The sequence below is a fragment of the Leiobunum rupestre genome, chromosome 11 (assembly GCF_980474605.1).
Source record: "Leiobunum rupestre chromosome 11, qqLeiRupe1.1.hap1, whole genome shotgun sequence".
Taxonomy (NCBI): domain Eukaryota; kingdom Metazoa; phylum Arthropoda; class Arachnida; order Opiliones; family Sclerosomatidae; genus Leiobunum; species Leiobunum rupestre.
The window spans coordinates 39,404,779-39,421,940 of NC_143394.1; the positions used below are offsets into that span (position 1 = coordinate 39,404,779).

A 17,162-nucleotide genomic window follows, 5' to 3' on the forward strand; every position below is an offset into this window, starting at 1 on the left:
ACCCTTCGTTAGCGTGTTTAAAGGCTAGTTGCGTTCTCCTTGTGTTTGTTTCTCCTTGTGTTTGTTGCTCCTAGTTGTCAGTAACTTCGTGAAAGAAATTTAATATAGTTTTAATAAAAGTCAAGAACAATTTTTATATAACCAAAGTTAATCCACATGCAGGGTTGTCTGATTTAAATCACTTGGGTTTTACCATTCTACCCATTTTTTCATGATTTTTCACTTGGACCGTCGCCCATATCCTAATACACCCCATTATTCATTTAAGCTTATTTGATGCAGGTTTTTTGCTCTAATTTTTCGGTCCTGCATTCTGTTTCGCACAGTCACTAGGGATGTTATAAACGACACCCTTCTAGTCATCATTCTATATTTTCCTTTGATCTATTTTTAATTAATTATTTTTTATATGTCTTACGTTTACTTTGTTTTGCGCTTTAGTCGAGGGGTACCTTTGACAGTACTAAATGGAACTCGCGTACTCTTGAAAATACGTACCTTTAACAGTGCTAAACGAACTCGGTGTACAGATTATCTGAGACTGTCTTACCCCTCGGCTTTAGTTAAGTTTATAGATCTATGCGTTCATCTTTGTCGCGAACTTTACTTTTCCGTCTTTTGGAATAAACGTGAAATAAAAACTAAACCAAATTCGCGAACCACTCTGAGCTCTGATTGGCTGAACCGTTTCGATCGTCTGCAGCGGCGCTTTACATATTTTTCGGTTATAATCATTCTACCCTATAGGATTTCTATGGTGTGGCCGCCGAATCGGATTTGGGTTTTACGAAATATTGCGATAATATTACTAATATAAATTTTATTTTGTTTAGGTCTTTCTAGACTTGTTTTTCACGGATAAGTATTACTTCAGAACTTTAGCAAGATAAATCTGAAAGTAACATCTAATGGAACATCTCGGCGGGAAACTGGCAAATTAATACCCGGGAAGAGATGAGGTTCCAATGCGCGGAGTGCGTCTACGCCACGAACATAAATGGTAATTTCATCGTCCACCAAAAAAGACACAAGGGAGAGAAAACTTTTCGTTGTGATCAGTGTAACTACGCAGCTGCACATAAAAGTGATTTGACTAAGCACCAGAAAGTGCATTCCGGTGAAAAACCTTTTAGGTGTAGTCAGTGTAGCTACGCAACTGCACAGAATAATAATTTGACGAAGCACCTGAAAGTGCATTCCGGAGAGAAACCTTATAAATGTAGTCAGTGTAGCTACGCAGCTGCATATAAGTGTCATTTGACTGTGCACCAGAAAGTTCATTCTGGTGATAAACCATTTAAATGTAGTCAGTGTAGCTACGCAGCTGTGCGTAAGATTCATTTGACCGTGCACCAGAAAGTGCATTCAGATGAAAAACCATTTAAATGTAGGGAGTGTAGCTATACCAGCTCGCGAAAGAGTGACTTGAAAGTACACATAAGAAGACACACCGGCGAGAAACCCTTTGGGTGCACCAAGTGCGGATATCGGGCCAGTCAAAAGAGCAAGTTAGTGCTGCACGACAGAGCACGTCACGCTCAAGAGAGGGAGCCTCGCAAAAGCCCAAGTACCGACGGCAACTTCGCGACGGTAAAATCCTTTCCATTTAACGGTTTTCCCGGTAACGAAAGAGGCGCTTCGACCAGTCGCGATCGACTGCCATCGCACCAAACTTCGTTACAAGCACGGCTGGTTGACACCCTTTCTACTCAAACGGGAGTTGAGTCTTATTCAAAGCCACATCGACGCCTGACGGATGAACAGATTCAATTTGGCACCTCAAACCCCGACTGCACACATGCCCTCAAACCGAAAGTCCCCGAACCGGACTCGGATACCACCTGGACCATCCCTATTGAGACAGAAATTATGTTCAGCCCCGAATGCCTCAAAGTGGATCTCAGCTCCATTAAAGAAGAGCACGTTAATGACTTACCGATTTCTCCGGAAGCTCCCGAACCGCACGCGGACACACCCGGGACCATCCCTATTGAGACAGAAATTATATTCAGCCCCGATTTCCTCAAAGTGGAGCTCAGCTCCATCAAAGAAGAGCACGTTTATGACTTACCAATTTCTCCGGAAGCTCGCGAATCGCACGCGGACACAACCTGGACCATCCCTATTGAGACAGAAATTATGTTCAGCCCCGAATGCCTCAAAGTGGATCTCAGCTCCATTAAAGAAGAGCTCGTTTATGACTTGCCAATTGGGGATAACAGCGAGGATGTCTCCAAGATCCCCGACACTTTGGTCAATATGGAGTTCGGCGCGGATGAAGACGAAGTTGTGGACATCATAAATTGAACGAAGCAGTTTGCGGTTTTGATTTCAATTTGATTTGTAACTAAATAAAAGAAGCACCCGGAATTTTGTTGTCACAAATAGAGCCATCTTAAGATAAATCGCTGAAGCGCAATTTAGGACACGACGGCTAAAGATGCTAAAAAATATATTATAATTAATTATTTGTAATATATAATAGACAGATTAGGTACGCGCAAGTAACTTTATTGCGCACAGACTTCAACCTGCACGATACCACTGCACTTTTTCTAGCGTGTTCTTAACTTCTAACTCAGCAATGAATCTAGAGATGGCACCACTTTTGTAAATGCCACGCTCTGTTTACCAACGCGCTTTACGGTATCAGCTCATATTTTACTAATTTGTTACACAAATATATTTTACTATAATGCAACAGTAAGTAACCAGAATGAGAATTGTAGCCGAGTCAATTAATTGTTTTTTCCTACCATGTTTCGCCACCACTGACAAGTTAGTAGACGGATTATCAAATCTAGTCGACATTTGTGCGCCACTATCCTTGTGTACATGGAGGGAATTTTGAATTCGACGCCATATTTTTGTCGATAAATCCAAAGTATCGTAAGTAATCATAAGTGCTCCGAATGTTGTTTCGTGTTTCACTGGGTGATCGGGAGCAGATCCTGCAGATTTCTTTGTTTTATATTATAGAGTGATCGGCTATTGTTCCCCTCTCGGCTGCTTCTAGCTTCGAATTAGTATAGTAAAACTAAGCAATATCAATTAAACTGTAACAGGTTAAGAGAGAAGTAAGAAATTCGAAATGGGGGAAAACGATCTTAATCCGTGAAATTGTGAAGCATCAAAACAGAATAATTCTTACGTAGGATAATTATTGTACTTTATAACTTTAAGTATGGAAACAAAATCTTTTATTTTCTATTACTTTTAATATGCATTGAATAAACCCCGTCTACGATCTAACCACAGATAACCAAATTTTTTGGTTTTTACCTCTCCGAGGGGACAAAGTTCGCATTTTCGGTGCAAAGTGTAATCACTGCGTACGCAGTTTCTCAAAGGGTTGGCAAAACCACCGTGTGACGGTGAGCGTTAACGGATGCATTTGCGGTTTGGTTTGGATGGTGTTTTTTCGCTCACCGTCGTGACGGTTTGGTGTATTACGTTTTTGTAATGTTTATGCGTAGGTTGTGAGTGTTGAATTTGTTGTGTTTGTGTTCTGATGGTTGTGCATGTTGAGTCTGTTGTGTTTATATGGGCGTTTTCTCTCCAACTTCTTAATGGCTTTGGGACGGACCGAGTGCTGAGTGTAATGCTACCTCTCAACGTCCAATGGCAGGGTTTCCACCAGTTGTACACGGTATTCGTCTTAGTATCAATTTGCGATCGCATCGGGCGGGATTTGAACCCGAGACCTCCTGATTGACAGGCGGACGTTCTACCACAGAACCACCGACACTTGTTACGCCAAATTGAAAATTAGACCTTCAGCTTTATCGGAAGCGTATTTAATAGAGTACGAAATTTTGGTTTAATTGTAATAGAATTGAAATTGAAATTATTGCATCGAAGAAATTCTAATTTAGCGTTTCTCTATTGATTAAAAACAAATGCGCCACCCAGGTTTCGAACCCAGACCATTCGGCTTGGCAGTCGAGCGCTCTACCACAGAACCACCGATAGCTGCTTCGATTCACTGAAATTAAGACAGGCATCGTAAGCATAATAGGTAATAAAGTCTTTTTTTATTAATGAATTTATGAAGGCCTAATCTGGTATTTTTTAAAGGTTAAATCTTGTTTTAGCGCAGTCAGCCGAGATTAGAGGGTTAAAGGGTAGACCCTGTGGGTGGTCCACTTTCTTAACGACCTATATATAGTTCTGTTAATTCAAAGGAGATAATTTAACGTTAATTGCTTTAAGAGGTGGCGGTTAGTCAAGTGGCTCTCTGTGCTTTGTTGATGGTAAGGTTTTTGCTTCTTGTAAATACATTTGGTGTGGATATTTGGATATCTACGATTTCTAACGCAGTCAATGATTTCTTGGGTGTGCGAGTCATTATATGATATTGGAAATTGGACGGCATTGGTCTTTTTCATATGGTATGCGTCACAACGTCAACAGGAAGTGAACGAGTCGTCCACTACCAGATATCTACGGTATCTTCATCAAGGGTGAGTGTTGAAATAAAATGAGCGTTAAAGATGCGGCAAGTATTTCGTAAGCGAGTAATTCCAAAAAGCCTCTGTAGATATTTCTTTCATTAAAATTTGCTTCGTATTATATTTAACTGATAAACTTGTTCTGTAAAAGGGTTTAATTCAATTGTGCATTGTTATAGTACGTCTAACTTACTGTTGTAACTACTTAACTTATGATATTCTGAATAAATTAAAATTGGTCGTTCGTCTCAATTATTTTAATTATAATTAAAATTTTATACCGGGCGGGATAGAAATGGGTTAATATTTTTAACAAATAACTCTAAATTGCGGAGATATATCTTTAATGGTTATCTCGAGAAATTAATACCACTAGGGACAATTCTACCGAGGAGAGGTATATTTTGGCTTGCCAACTTGTTTCTCTCCCGTCTCCAACGCCGATCACTTCGAATGACTAATTTTGAAAAAGGAAGCTGAATCAACGACAACAAAGTTTCTTTAATCCATTTTCTAGTATGTCTGTTTTGCGATTAAGGGTCTCGCAATAGCGATGGCGGCCAGCCAGTGAATTTGAAATGCGCCACCACATTTCCGCCACGTACTTTTCTCCAAGGGCTTTCGCGGCACAATGGCATTGCATTATTTTAGACTTTCCAATTGTATTTGGATGTAATTTTCTGCTTCATCAAATACCGAAATAATTTAACTTCCTAAATCGATAATTTTAAATCATTAGATGCCCTTCAAGTTTGCACTCCATTATCTAAAATCATCAAATGCCCTTAAAGTTTTCAATCCATTATCTAAAATCATCAAATGCCCTTAAAGTTTGCAATCCATTATCTTAAATCATAAGACGCCCTTCAAGTTTGCACTCCATTATCTAAAATCATTAGATGCCCTTAAAGTTTGCAATCCATTATCTTAAATCATAAGACACCCTTCAAGTTTGAACTCCATTATCTAAAATCATTAGATGCTCCTCAAGTTTGTATGTAAGTTAGCAGATACAGACGTTCCGTCGGTAAAATTTTCTAATATGGGGTGCCCCCAACAGCCTTGCGCCCGCGGGCTAATGCCCTCTTGGCACTCTCCTTAATCCGGCCCTGAGCGTCATCTCGTGTCCATAAGATATCGATAAATATGAAAATCTCGGTGTCAAAATCCGATACAACTTAAAGGAGCTATAAAAATATTAAAAATCTCCCAATTTGAACTTCTGACTTCTAACATTATACTGGGGTCAAAAGCAATAACTACATAAGTAGAATGAGTGCACAATTACCTGAGTTTTGTCTAAAATTACTTTACTTAAAACGTAAAGGCAAAATATTTAAACGCAGTTAAGCCCTAATTAAACACTCCACTTTTAGCAGAAATACCATATTGCATATTCAATATTTTGTTTTATATCAAAAAGCCAAGAATTTTTACATTTATTATCAAACTGTTCTTTAGAAATAACCAAAAATGTTCAGCTAATTTCAAGCAAAACCAGTTAAAATATTATTGAAGCATTTGAAACACGCAAAACAATCATTTTCTTAAAAGCAGAATGGATATTCAAACCGCGTTACATCTAAAATATCAAGGTACGCTTTCTCCTTAAGGTGGCTTTTCTGTCAAAACTGACCGAGGAAAAGAGACAATGTCTTTTTATTTCTGCGTCTCGTGTTTGTTTCACTCAGAAATCGTGGAACTGTGTTTTATTTCAATTTAACGTTAGTGACGGTATTCCTTTAACCCATTCGAGCCGGGGTGGTGAATTCCACCTAAAAATCAACCCGGTATTTAATTGGTTCCGTCTCAACATAGTCATTCTTCCAAAATAGAAATACATCAATTGTTGGTGAAATTTTATTGAGTAGGTTTTCCCAGTGTGCCCGTCTTCTACAAAAGGCGGGAATATTTTAGATTAGAGTTAGGTTAAATTTATTGTCTGCCACTAATATAAAGTAAGAAAGTAGAGTCATAGTGCCGATTTAAGTACAGATTGCCTCCCGGGAGGAAAGGGAGTTCTTTAGTTCTTTAGTTCTTTTATTGCTTAACAAGAGGTCTAAGACCCATCACGTTAAGACAGTGGACAATACAAATAGGTAGAGAGACAAGGAGGCCGAGAGGCTAGGACAGTTGGTGAATTAGAGTTAGGTTAAATTTATTGTCTGCCACCTAGGAGCAACAAACACAACACCCCACACAAGAAGAACGCAACCCGTCGAGAGTCGTGGATTTTCTTGTGTACATTTTTCATTGGCTAGACGCTTTAGCGCCTGCTGCCGTCGGAAGGGGAAAATTTTGAAATTTTCTTCCCCCCGCCCGTAAAACGTTTAGCGTAAAGGCTCGTGACGCTCGTCCAATGAAATTCGTACACAACCCTTCGTTAGCGTGTTTAAAGGCTAGTTGCGTTCTCCTTGTGTTTGTTTCTCCTTGTGTTTGTTGCTCCTAGTTGTCAGTAACTTCGTGAAAGAAATTTAATATAGTTTTAATAAAAGTCAAGAACAATTTTTATATAACCAAAGTTAATCCACATGCAGGGTTGTCTGATTTAAATCACTTGGGTTTTACCATTCTACCCATTTTTTCATGATTTTTCACTTGGACCGTCGCCCATATCCTAATACACCCCATTATTCATTTAAGCTTATTTGATGCAGGTTTTTTGCTCTAATTTTTCGGTCCTGCATTCTGTTTCGCACAGTCACTAGGGATGTTATAAACGACACCCTTCTAGTCATCATTCTATATTTTCCTTTGATCTATTTTTAATTAATTATTTTTTATATGTCTTACGTTTACTTTGTTTTGCGCTTTAGTCGAGGGGTACCTTTGACAGTACTAAATGGAACTCGCGTACTCTTGAAAATACGTACCTTTAACAGTGCTAAACGAACTCGGTGTACAGATTATCTGAGACTGTCTTACCCCTCGGCTTTAGTTAAGTTTATAGATCTATGCGTTCATCTTTGTCGCGAACTTTACTTTTCCGTCTTTTGGAATAAACGTGAAATAAAAACTAAACCAAATTCGCGAACCACTCTGAGCTCTGATTGGCTGAACCGTTTCGATCGTCTGCAGCGGCGCTTTACATATTTTTCGGTTATAATCATTCTACCCTATAGGATTTCTATGGTGTGGCCGCCGAATCGGATTTGGGTTTTACGAAATATTGCGATAATATTACTAATATAAATTTTATTTTGTTTAGGTCTTTCTAGACTTGTTTTTCACGGATAAGTATTACTTCAGAACTTTAGCAAGATAAATCTGAAAGTAACATCTAATGGAACATCTCGGCGGGAAACTGGCAAATTAATACCCGGGAAGAGATGAGGTTCCAATGCGCGGAGTGCGTCTACGCCACGAACATAAATGGTAATTTCATCGTCCACCAAAAAAGACACAAGGGAGAGAAAACTTTTCGTTGTGATCAGTGTAACTACGCAGCTGCACATAAAAGTGATTTGACTAAGCACCAGAAAGTGCATTCCGGTGAAAAACCTTTTAGGTGTAGTCAGTGTAGCTACGCAACTGCACAGAATAATAATTTGACGAAGCACCTGAAAGTGCATTCCGGAGAGAAACCTTATAAATGTAGTCAGTGTAGCTACGCAGCTGCATATAAGTGTCATTTGACTGTGCACCAGAAAGTTCATTCTGGTGATAAACCATTTAAATGTAGTCAGTGTAGCTACGCAGCTGTGCGTAAGATTCATTTGACCGTGCACCAGAAAGTGCATTCAGATGAAAAACCATTTAAATGTAGGGAGTGTAGCTATACCAGCTCGCGAAAGAGCGACTTGAAAGTACACATAAGAAGACACACCGGCGAGAAACCCTTTGGGTGCACCAAGTGCGGATATCGGGCCAGTCAAAAGAGCAAGTTAGTGCTGCACGACAGAGCACGTCACGCTCAAGAGAGGGAGCCTCGCAAAAGCCCAAGTACCGACGGCAACTTCGCGACGGTAAAATCCTTTCCATTTAACGGTTTTCCCGGTAACGAAAGAGGCGCTTCGACCAGTCGCGATCGACTGCCATCGCACCAAACTTCGTTACAAGCACGGCTGGTTGACACCCTTTCTACTCAAACGGGAGTTGAGTCTTATTCAAAGCCACATCGACGCCTGACGGATGAACAGATTCAATTTGGCACCTCAAACCCCGACTGCACACATGCCCTCAAACCGAAAGTCCCCGAACCGGACTCGGATACCACCTGGACCATCCCTATTGAGACAGAAATTATGTTCAGCCCCGAATGCCTCAAAGTGGATCTCAGCTCCATTAAAGAAGAGCACGTTAATGACTTACCGATTTCTCCGGAAGCTCCCGAACCGCACGCGGACACACCCGGGACCATCCCTATTGAGACAGAAATTATATTCAGCCCCGATTTCCTCAAAGTGGAGCTCAGCTCCATCAAAGAAGAGCACGTTTATGACTTACCAATTTCTCCGGAAGCTCGCGAATCGCACGCGGACACAACCTGGACCATCCCTATTGAGACAGAAATTATGTTCAGCCCCGAATGCCTCAAAGTGGATCTCAGCTCCATTAAAGAAGAGCTCGTTTATGACTTGCCAATTGGGGATAACAGCGAGGATGTCTCCAAGATCCCCGACACTTTGGTCAATATGGAGTTCGGCGCGGATGAAGACGAAGTTGTGGACATCATAAATTGAACGAAGCAGTTTGCGGTTTTGATTTCAATTTGATTTGTAACTAAATAAAAGAAGCACCCGGAATTTTGTTGTCACAAATAGAGCCATCTTAAGATAAATCGCTGAAGCGCAATTTAGGACACGACGGCTAAAGATGCTAAAAAATATATTATAATTAATTATTTGTAATATATAATAGACAGATTAGGTACGCGCAAGTAACTTTATTGCGCACAGACTTCAACCTGCACGATACCACTGCACTTTTTCTAGCGTGTTCTTAACTTCTAACTCAGCAATGAATCTAGAGATGGCACCACTTTTGTAAATGCCACGCTCTGTTTACCAACGCGCTTTACGGTATCAGCTCATATTTTACTAATTTGTTACACAAATATATTTTACTATAATGCAACAGTAAGTAACCAGAATGAGAATTGTAGCCGAGTCAATTAATTGTTTTTTCCTACCATGTTTCGCCACCACTGACAAGTTAGTAGACGGATTATCAAATCTAGTCGACATTTGTGCGCCACTATCCTTGTGTACATGGAGGGAATTTTGAATTCGACGCCATATTTTTGTCGATAAATCCAAAGTATCGTAAGTAATCATAAGTGCTCCGAATGTTGTTTCGTGTTTCACTGGGTGATCGGGAGCAGATCCTGCAGATTTCTTTGTTTTATATTATAGAGTGATCGGCTATTGTTCCCCTCTCGGCTGCTTCTAGCTTCGAATTAGTATAGTAAAACTAAGCAATATCAATTAAACTGTAACAGGTTAAGAGAGAAGTAAGAAATTCGAAATGGGGGAAAACGATCTTAATCCGTGAAATTGTGAAGCATCAAAACAGAATAATTCTTACGTAGGATAATTATTGTACTTTATAACTTTAAGTATGGAAACAAAATCTTTTATTTTCTATTACTTTTAATATGCATTGAATAAACCCCGTCTACGATCTAACCACAGATAACCAAATTTTTTGGTTTTTACCTCTCCGAGGGGACAAAGTTCGCATTTTCGGTGCAAAGTGTAATCACTGCGTACGCAGTTTCTCAAAGGGTTGGCAAAACCACCGTGTGACGGTGAGCGTTAACGGATGCATTTGCGGTTTGGTTTGGATGGTGTTTTTTCGCTCACCGTCGTGACGGTTTGGTGTATTACGTTTTTGTAATGTTTATGCGTAGGTTGTGAGTGTTGAATTTGTTGTGTTTGTGTTCTGATGGTTGTGCATGTTGAGTCTGTTGTGTTTATATGGGCGTTTTCTCTCCAACTTCTTCTTAATGACTTTGGGACGGACCGAGTGCTGAGTGTAATGCTACCTCTCAACGTCCAATGGCAGGGTTTCCACCAGTTGTACACGGTATTCGTCTTAGTGTCAATTTGCGATCGCATCGGGCGGGATTTGAACCCGAGACCTCCTGATTGACAGGCGGACGTTCTACCACAGAACCACCGACACTTGTTACGCCAAATTGAAAATTAGACCTTCAGCTTTATCGGAAGCGTATTTAATAGAGTACGAAATTTTGGTTTAATTGTAATAGAATTGAAATTGAAATTATTGCATCGAAGAAATTCTAATTTAGCGTTTCTCTATTGATTAAAAACAAATGCGCCACCCAGGTTTCGAACCCAGACCATTCGGCTTGGCAGTCGAGCGCTCTACCACAGAACCACCGATAGCTGCTTCGATTCACTGAAATTAAGACAGGCATCGTAAGCATAATAGGTAATAAAGTCTTTTTTTATTAATGAATTTATGAAGGCCTAATCTGGTATTTTTTAAAGGTTAAATCTTGTTTTAGCGCAGTCAGCCGAGATTAGAGGGTTAAAGGGTAGACCCTGTGGGTGGTCCACTTTCTTAACGACCTATATATAGTTCTGTTAATTCAAAGGAGATAATTTAACGTTAATTGCTTTAAGAGGTGGCGGTTAGTCAAGTGGCTCTCTGTGCTTTGTTGATGGTAAGGTTTTTGCTTCTTGTAAATACATTTGGTGTGGATATTTGGATATCTACGATTTCTAACGCAGTCAATGATTTCTTGGGTGTGCGAGTCATTATATGATATTGGAAATTGGACGGCATTGGTCTTTTTCATATGGTATGCGTCACAACGTCAACAGGAAGTGAACGAGTCGTCCACTACCAGATATCTACGGTATCTTCATCAAGGGTGAGTGTTGAAATAAAATGAGCGTTAAAGATGCGGCAAGTATTTCGTAAGCGAGTAATTCCAAAAAGCCTCTGTAGATATTTCTTTCATTAAAATTTGCTTCGTATTATATTTAACTGATAAACTTGTTCTGTAAAAGGGTTTAATTCAATTGTGCATTGTTATAGTACGTCTAACTTACTGTTGTAACTACTTAACTTATGATATTCTGAATAAATTAAAATTGGTCGTTCGTCTCAATTATTTTAATTATAATTAAAATTTTATACCGGGCGGGATAGAAATGGGTTAATATTTTTAACAAATAACTCTAAATTGCGGAGATATATCTTTAATGGTTATCTCGAGAAATTAATACCACTAGGGACAATTCTACCGAGGAGAGGTATATTTTGGCTTGCCAACTTGTTTCTCTCCCGTCTCCAACGCCGATCACTTCGAATGACTAATTTTGAAAAAGGAAGCTGAATCAACGACAACAAAGTTTCTTTAATCCATTTTCTAGTATGTCTGTTTTGCGATTAAGGGTCTCGCAATAGCGATGGCGGCCAGCCAGTGAATTTGAAATGCGCCACCACATTTCCGCCACGTACTTTTCTCCAAGGGCTTTCGCGGCACAATGGCATTGCATTATTTTAGACTTTCCAATTGTATTTGGATGTAATTTTCTGCTTCATCAAATACCGAAATAATTTAACTTCCTAAATCGATAATTTTAAATCATTAGATGCCCTTCAAGTTTGCACTCCATTATCTAAAATCATCAAATGCCCTTAAAGTTTTCAATCCATTATCTAAAATCATCAAATGCCCTTAAAGTTTGCAATCCATTATCTTAAATCATAAGACGCCCTTCAAGTTTGCACTCCATTATCTAAAATCATTAGATGCCCTTAAAGTTTGCAATCCATTATCTTAAATCATAAGACACCCTTCAAGTTTGAACTCCATTATCTAAAATCATTAGATGCTCCTCAAGTTTGTATGTAAGTTAGCAGATACAGACGTTCCGTCGGTAAAATTTTCTAATATGGGGTGCCCCCAACAGCCTTGCGCCCGCGGGCTAATGCCCTCTTGGCACTCTCCTTAATCCGGCCCTGAGCGTCATCTCGTGTCCATAAGATATCGATAAATATGAAAATCTCGGTGTCAAAATCCGATACAACTTAAAGGAGCTATAAAAATATTAAAAATCTCCCAATTTGAACTTCTGACTTCTAACATTATACTGGGGTCAAAAGCAATAACTACATAAGTAGAATGAGTGCACAATTACCTGAGTTTTGTCTAAAATTACTTTACTTAAAACGTAAAGGCAAAATATTTAAACGCAGTTAAGCCCTAATTAAACACTCCACTTTTAGCAGAAATACCATATTGCATATTCAATATTTTGTTTTATATCAAAAAGCCAAGAATTTTTACATTTATTATCAAACTGTTCTTTAGAAATAACCAAAAATGTTCAGCTAATTTCAAGCAAAACCAGTTAAAATATTATTGAAGCATTTGAAACACGCAAAACAATCATTTTCTTAAAAGCAGAATGGATATTCAAACCGCGTTACATCTAAAATATCAAGGTACGCTTTCTCCTTAAGGTGGCTTTTCTGTCAAAACTGACCGAGGAAAAGAGACAATGTCTTTTTATTTCTGCGTCTCGTGTTTGTTTCACTCAGAAATCGTGGAACTGTGTTTTATTTCAATTTAACGTTAGTGACGGTATTCCTTTAACCCATTCGAGCCGGGGTGGTGAATTCCACCTAAAAATCAACCCGGTATTTAATTGGTTCCGTCTCAACATAGTCATTCTTCCAAAATAGAAATACATCAATTGTTGGTGAAATTTTATTGAGTAGGTTTTCCCAGTGTGCCCGTCTTCTACAAAAGGCGGGAATATTTTAGATTAGAGTTAGGTTAAATTTATTGTCTGCCACTAATATAAAGTAAGAAAGTAGAGTCATAGTGCCGATTTAAGTACAGATTGCCTCCCGGGAGGAAAGGGAGTTCTTTAGTTCTTTAGTTCTTTTATTGCTTAACAAGAGGTCTAAGACCCATCACGTTAAGACAGTGGACAATACAAATAGGTAGAGAGACAAGGAGGCCGAGAGGCTAGGACAGTTGGTGAATTAGAGTTAGGTTAAATTTATTGTCTGCCACCTAGGAGCAACAAACACAACACCCCACACAAGAAGAACGCAACCCGTCGAGAGTCGTGGATTTTCTTGTGTACATTTTTCATTGGCTAGACGCTTTAGCGCCTGCTGCCGTCGGAAGGGGAAAATTTTGAAATTTTCTTCCCCCCGCCCGTAAAACGTTTAGCGTAAAGGCTCGTGACGCTCGTCCAATGAAATTCGTACACAACCCTTCGTTAGCGTGTTTAAAGGCTAGTTGCGTTCTCCTTGTGTTTGTTTCTCCTTGTGTTTGTTGCTCCTAGTTGTCAGTAACTTCGTGAAAGAAATTTAATATAGTTTTAATAAAAGTCAAGAACAATTTTTATATAACCAAAGTTAATCCACATGCAGGGTTGTCTGATTTAAATCACTTGGGTTTTACCATTCTACCCATTTTTTCATGATTTTTCACTTGGACCGTCGCCCATATCCTAATACACCCCATTATTCATTTAAGCTTATTTGATGCAGGTTTTTTGCTCTAATTTTTCGGTCCTGCATTCTGTTTCGCACAGTCACTAGGGATGTTATAAACGACACCCTTCTAGTCATCATTCTATATTTTCCTTTGATCTATTTTTAATTAATTATTTTTTATATGTCTTACGTTTACTTTGTTTTGCGCTTTAGTCGAGGGGTACCTTTGACAGTACTAAATGGAACTCGCGTACTCTTGAAAATACGTACCTTTAACAGTGCTAAACGAACTCGGTGTACAGATTATCTGAGACTGTCTTACCCCTCGGCTTTAGTTAAGTTTATAGATCTATGCGTTCATCTTTGTCGCGAACTTTACTTTTCCGTCTTTTGGAATAAACGTGAAATAAAAACTAAACCAAATTCGCGAACCACTCTGAGCTCTGATTGGCTGAACCGTTTCGATCGTCTGCAGCGGCGCTTTACATATTTTTCGGTTATAATCATTCTACCCTATAGGATTTCTATGGTGTGGCCGCCGAATCGGATTTGGGTTTTACGAAATATTGCGATAATATTACTAATATAAATTTTATTTTGTTTAGGTCTTTCTAGACTTGTTTTTCACGGATAAGTATTACTTCAGAACTTTAGCAAGATAAATCTGAAAGTAACATCTAATGGAACATCTCGGCGGGAAACTGGCAAATTAATACCCGGGAAGAGATGAGGTTCCAATGCGCGGAGTGCGTCTACGCCACGAACATAAATGGTAATTTCATCGTCCACCAAAAAAGACACAAGGGAGAGAAAACTTTTCGTTGTGATCAGTGTAACTACGCAGCTGCACATAAAAGTGATTTGACTAAGCACCAGAAAGTGCATTCCGGTGAAAAACCTTTTAGGTGTAGTCAGTGTAGCTACGCAACTGCACAGAATAATAATTTGACGAAGCACCTGAAAGTGCATTCCGGAGAGAAACCTTATAAATGTAGTCAGTGTAGCTACGCAGCTGCATATAAGTGTCATTTGACTGTGCACCAGAAAGTTCATTCTGGTGATAAACCATTTAAATGTAGTCAGTGTAGCTACGCAGCTGTGCGTAAGATTCATTTGACCGTGCACCAGAAAGTGCATTCAGATGAAAAACCATTTAAATGTAGGGAGTGTAGCTATACCAGCTCGCGAAAGAGCGACTTGAAAGTACACATAAGAAGACACACCGGCGAGAAACCCTTTGGGTGCACCAAGTGCGGATATCGGGCCAGTCAAAAGAGCAAGTTAGTGCTGCACGACAGAGCACGTCACGCTCAAGAGAGGGAGCCTCGCAAAAGCCCAAGTACCGACGGCAACTTCGCGACGGTAAAATCCTTTCCATTTAACGGTTTTCCCGGTAACGAAAGAGGCGCTTCGACCAGTCGCGATCGACTGCCATCGCACCAAACTTCGTTACAAGCACGGCTGGTTGACACCCTTTCTACTCAAACGGGAGTTGAGTCTTATTCAAAGCCACATCGACGCCTGACGGATGAACAGATTCAATTTGGCACCTCAAACCCCGACTGCACACATGCCCTCAAACCGAAAGTCCCCGAACCGGACTCGGATACCACCTGGACCATCCCTATTGAGACAGAAATTATGTTCAGCCCCGAATGCCTCAAAGTGGATCTCAGCTCCATTAAAGAAGAGCACGTTAATGACTTACCGATTTCTCCGGAAGCTCCCGAACCGCACGCGGACACACCCGGGACCATCCCTATTGAGACAGAAATTATATTCAGCCCCGATTTCCTCAAAGTGGAGCTCAGCTCCATCAAAGAAGAGCACGTTTATGACTTACCAATTTCTCCGGAAGCTCGCGAATCGCACGCGGACACAACCTGGACCATCCCTATTGAGACAGAAATTATGTTCAGCCCCGAATGCCTCAAAGTGGATCTCAGCTCCATTAAAGAAGAGCTCGTTTATGACTTGCCAATTGGGGATAACAGCGAGGATGTCTCCAAGATCCCCGACACTTTGGTCAATATGGAGTTCGGCGCGGATGAAGACGAAGTTGTGGACATCATAAATTGAACGAAGCAGTTTGCGGTTTTGATTTCAATTTGATTTGTAACTAAATAAAAGAAGCACCCGGAATTTTGTTGTCACAAATAGAGCCATCTTAAGATAAATCGCTGAAGCGCAATTTAGGACACGACGGCTAAAGATGCTAAAAAATATATTATAATTAATTATTTGTAATATATAATAGACAGATTAGGTACGCGCAAGTAACTTTATTGCGCACAGACTTCAACCTGCACGATACCACTGCACTTTTTCTAGCGTGTTCTTAACTTCTAACTCAGCAATGAATCTAGAGATGGCACCACTTTTGTAAATGCCACGCTCTGTTTACCAACGCGCTTTACGGTATCAGCTCATATTTTACTAATTTGTTACACAAATATATTTTACTATAATGCAACAGTAAGTAACCAGAATGAGAATTGTAGCCGAGTCAATTAATTGTTTTTTCCTACCATGTTTCGCCACCACTGACAAGTTAGTAGACGGATTATCAAATCTAGTCGACATTTGTGCGCCACTATCCTTGTGTACATGGAGGGAATTTTGAATTCGACGCCATATTTTTGTCGATAAATCCAAAGTATCGTAAGTAATCATAAGTGCTCCGAATGTTGTTTCGTGTTTCACTGGGTGATCGGGAGCAGATCCTGCAGATTTCTTTGTTTTATATTATAGAGTGATCGGCTATTGTTCCCCTCTCGGCTGCTTCTAGCTTCGAATTAGTATAGTAAAACTAAGCAATATCAATTAAACTGTAACAGGTTAAGAGAGAAGTAAGAAATTCGAAATGGGGGAAAACGATCTTAATCCGTGAAATTGTGAAGCATCAAAACAGAATAATTCTTACGTAGGATAATTATTGTACTTTATAACTTTAAGTATGGAAACAAAATCTTTTATTTTCTATTACTTTTAATATGCATTGAATAAACCCCGTCTACGATCTAACCACAGATAACCAAATTTTTTGGTTTTTACCTCTCCGAGGGGACAAAGTTCGCATTTTCGGTGCAAAGTGTAATCACTGCGTACGCAGTTTCTCAAAGGGTTGGCAAAACCACCGTGTGACGGTGAGCGTTAACGGATGCATTTGCGGTTTGGTTTGGATGGTGTTTTTTCGCTCACCGTCGTGACGGTTTGGTGTATTACGTTTTTGTAATGTTTATGCGTAGGTTGTGAGTGTTGAATTTGTTGTGTTTGTGT

General features: G+C 39.6%; 2 protein-coding genes across 2 annotated transcripts; both read left to right on the forward strand.

Moving 5' to 3' along the window:
- The first annotated feature begins 7,717 nt into the window (after positions 1-7,717).
- LOC149922569 (uncharacterized) lies at positions 7,718-9,187 on the forward strand. Its single transcript, XM_090163803.1, has one exon. The coding sequence runs from the start codon at positions 7,781-7,783 to the stop codon at positions 9,131-9,133; it is 1,353 nt and encodes a 450-aa protein (XP_090019929.1). The 5' UTR covers positions 7,718-7,780; the 3' UTR covers positions 9,134-9,187.
- Positions 9,188-14,546: 5,359 nt separating this feature from the next.
- On the forward strand, positions 14,547-16,016 carry LOC149922570 (uncharacterized). The gene has a single exon (XM_090163802.1). It carries the CDS (start codon positions 14,610-14,612, stop codon positions 15,960-15,962), a length of 1,353 nt encoding a protein of 450 aa, XP_090019928.1. The 5' UTR covers positions 14,547-14,609; the 3' UTR covers positions 15,963-16,016.
- Positions 16,017-17,162: the final 1,146 nt, after the last annotated feature.

Bases quoted from the DNA above. Each gene is read 5' to 3' on its own strand.
- LOC149922569 (XM_090163803.1), top strand. From the start codon at position 7,781: ATGAGGTTCCAATGCGCGGAGTGCGTCTACGCCACGAACATAAATGGT.
- LOC149922570 (XM_090163802.1), top strand. From the start codon at position 14,610: ATGAGGTTCCAATGCGCGGAGTGCGTCTACGCCACGAACATAAATGGT.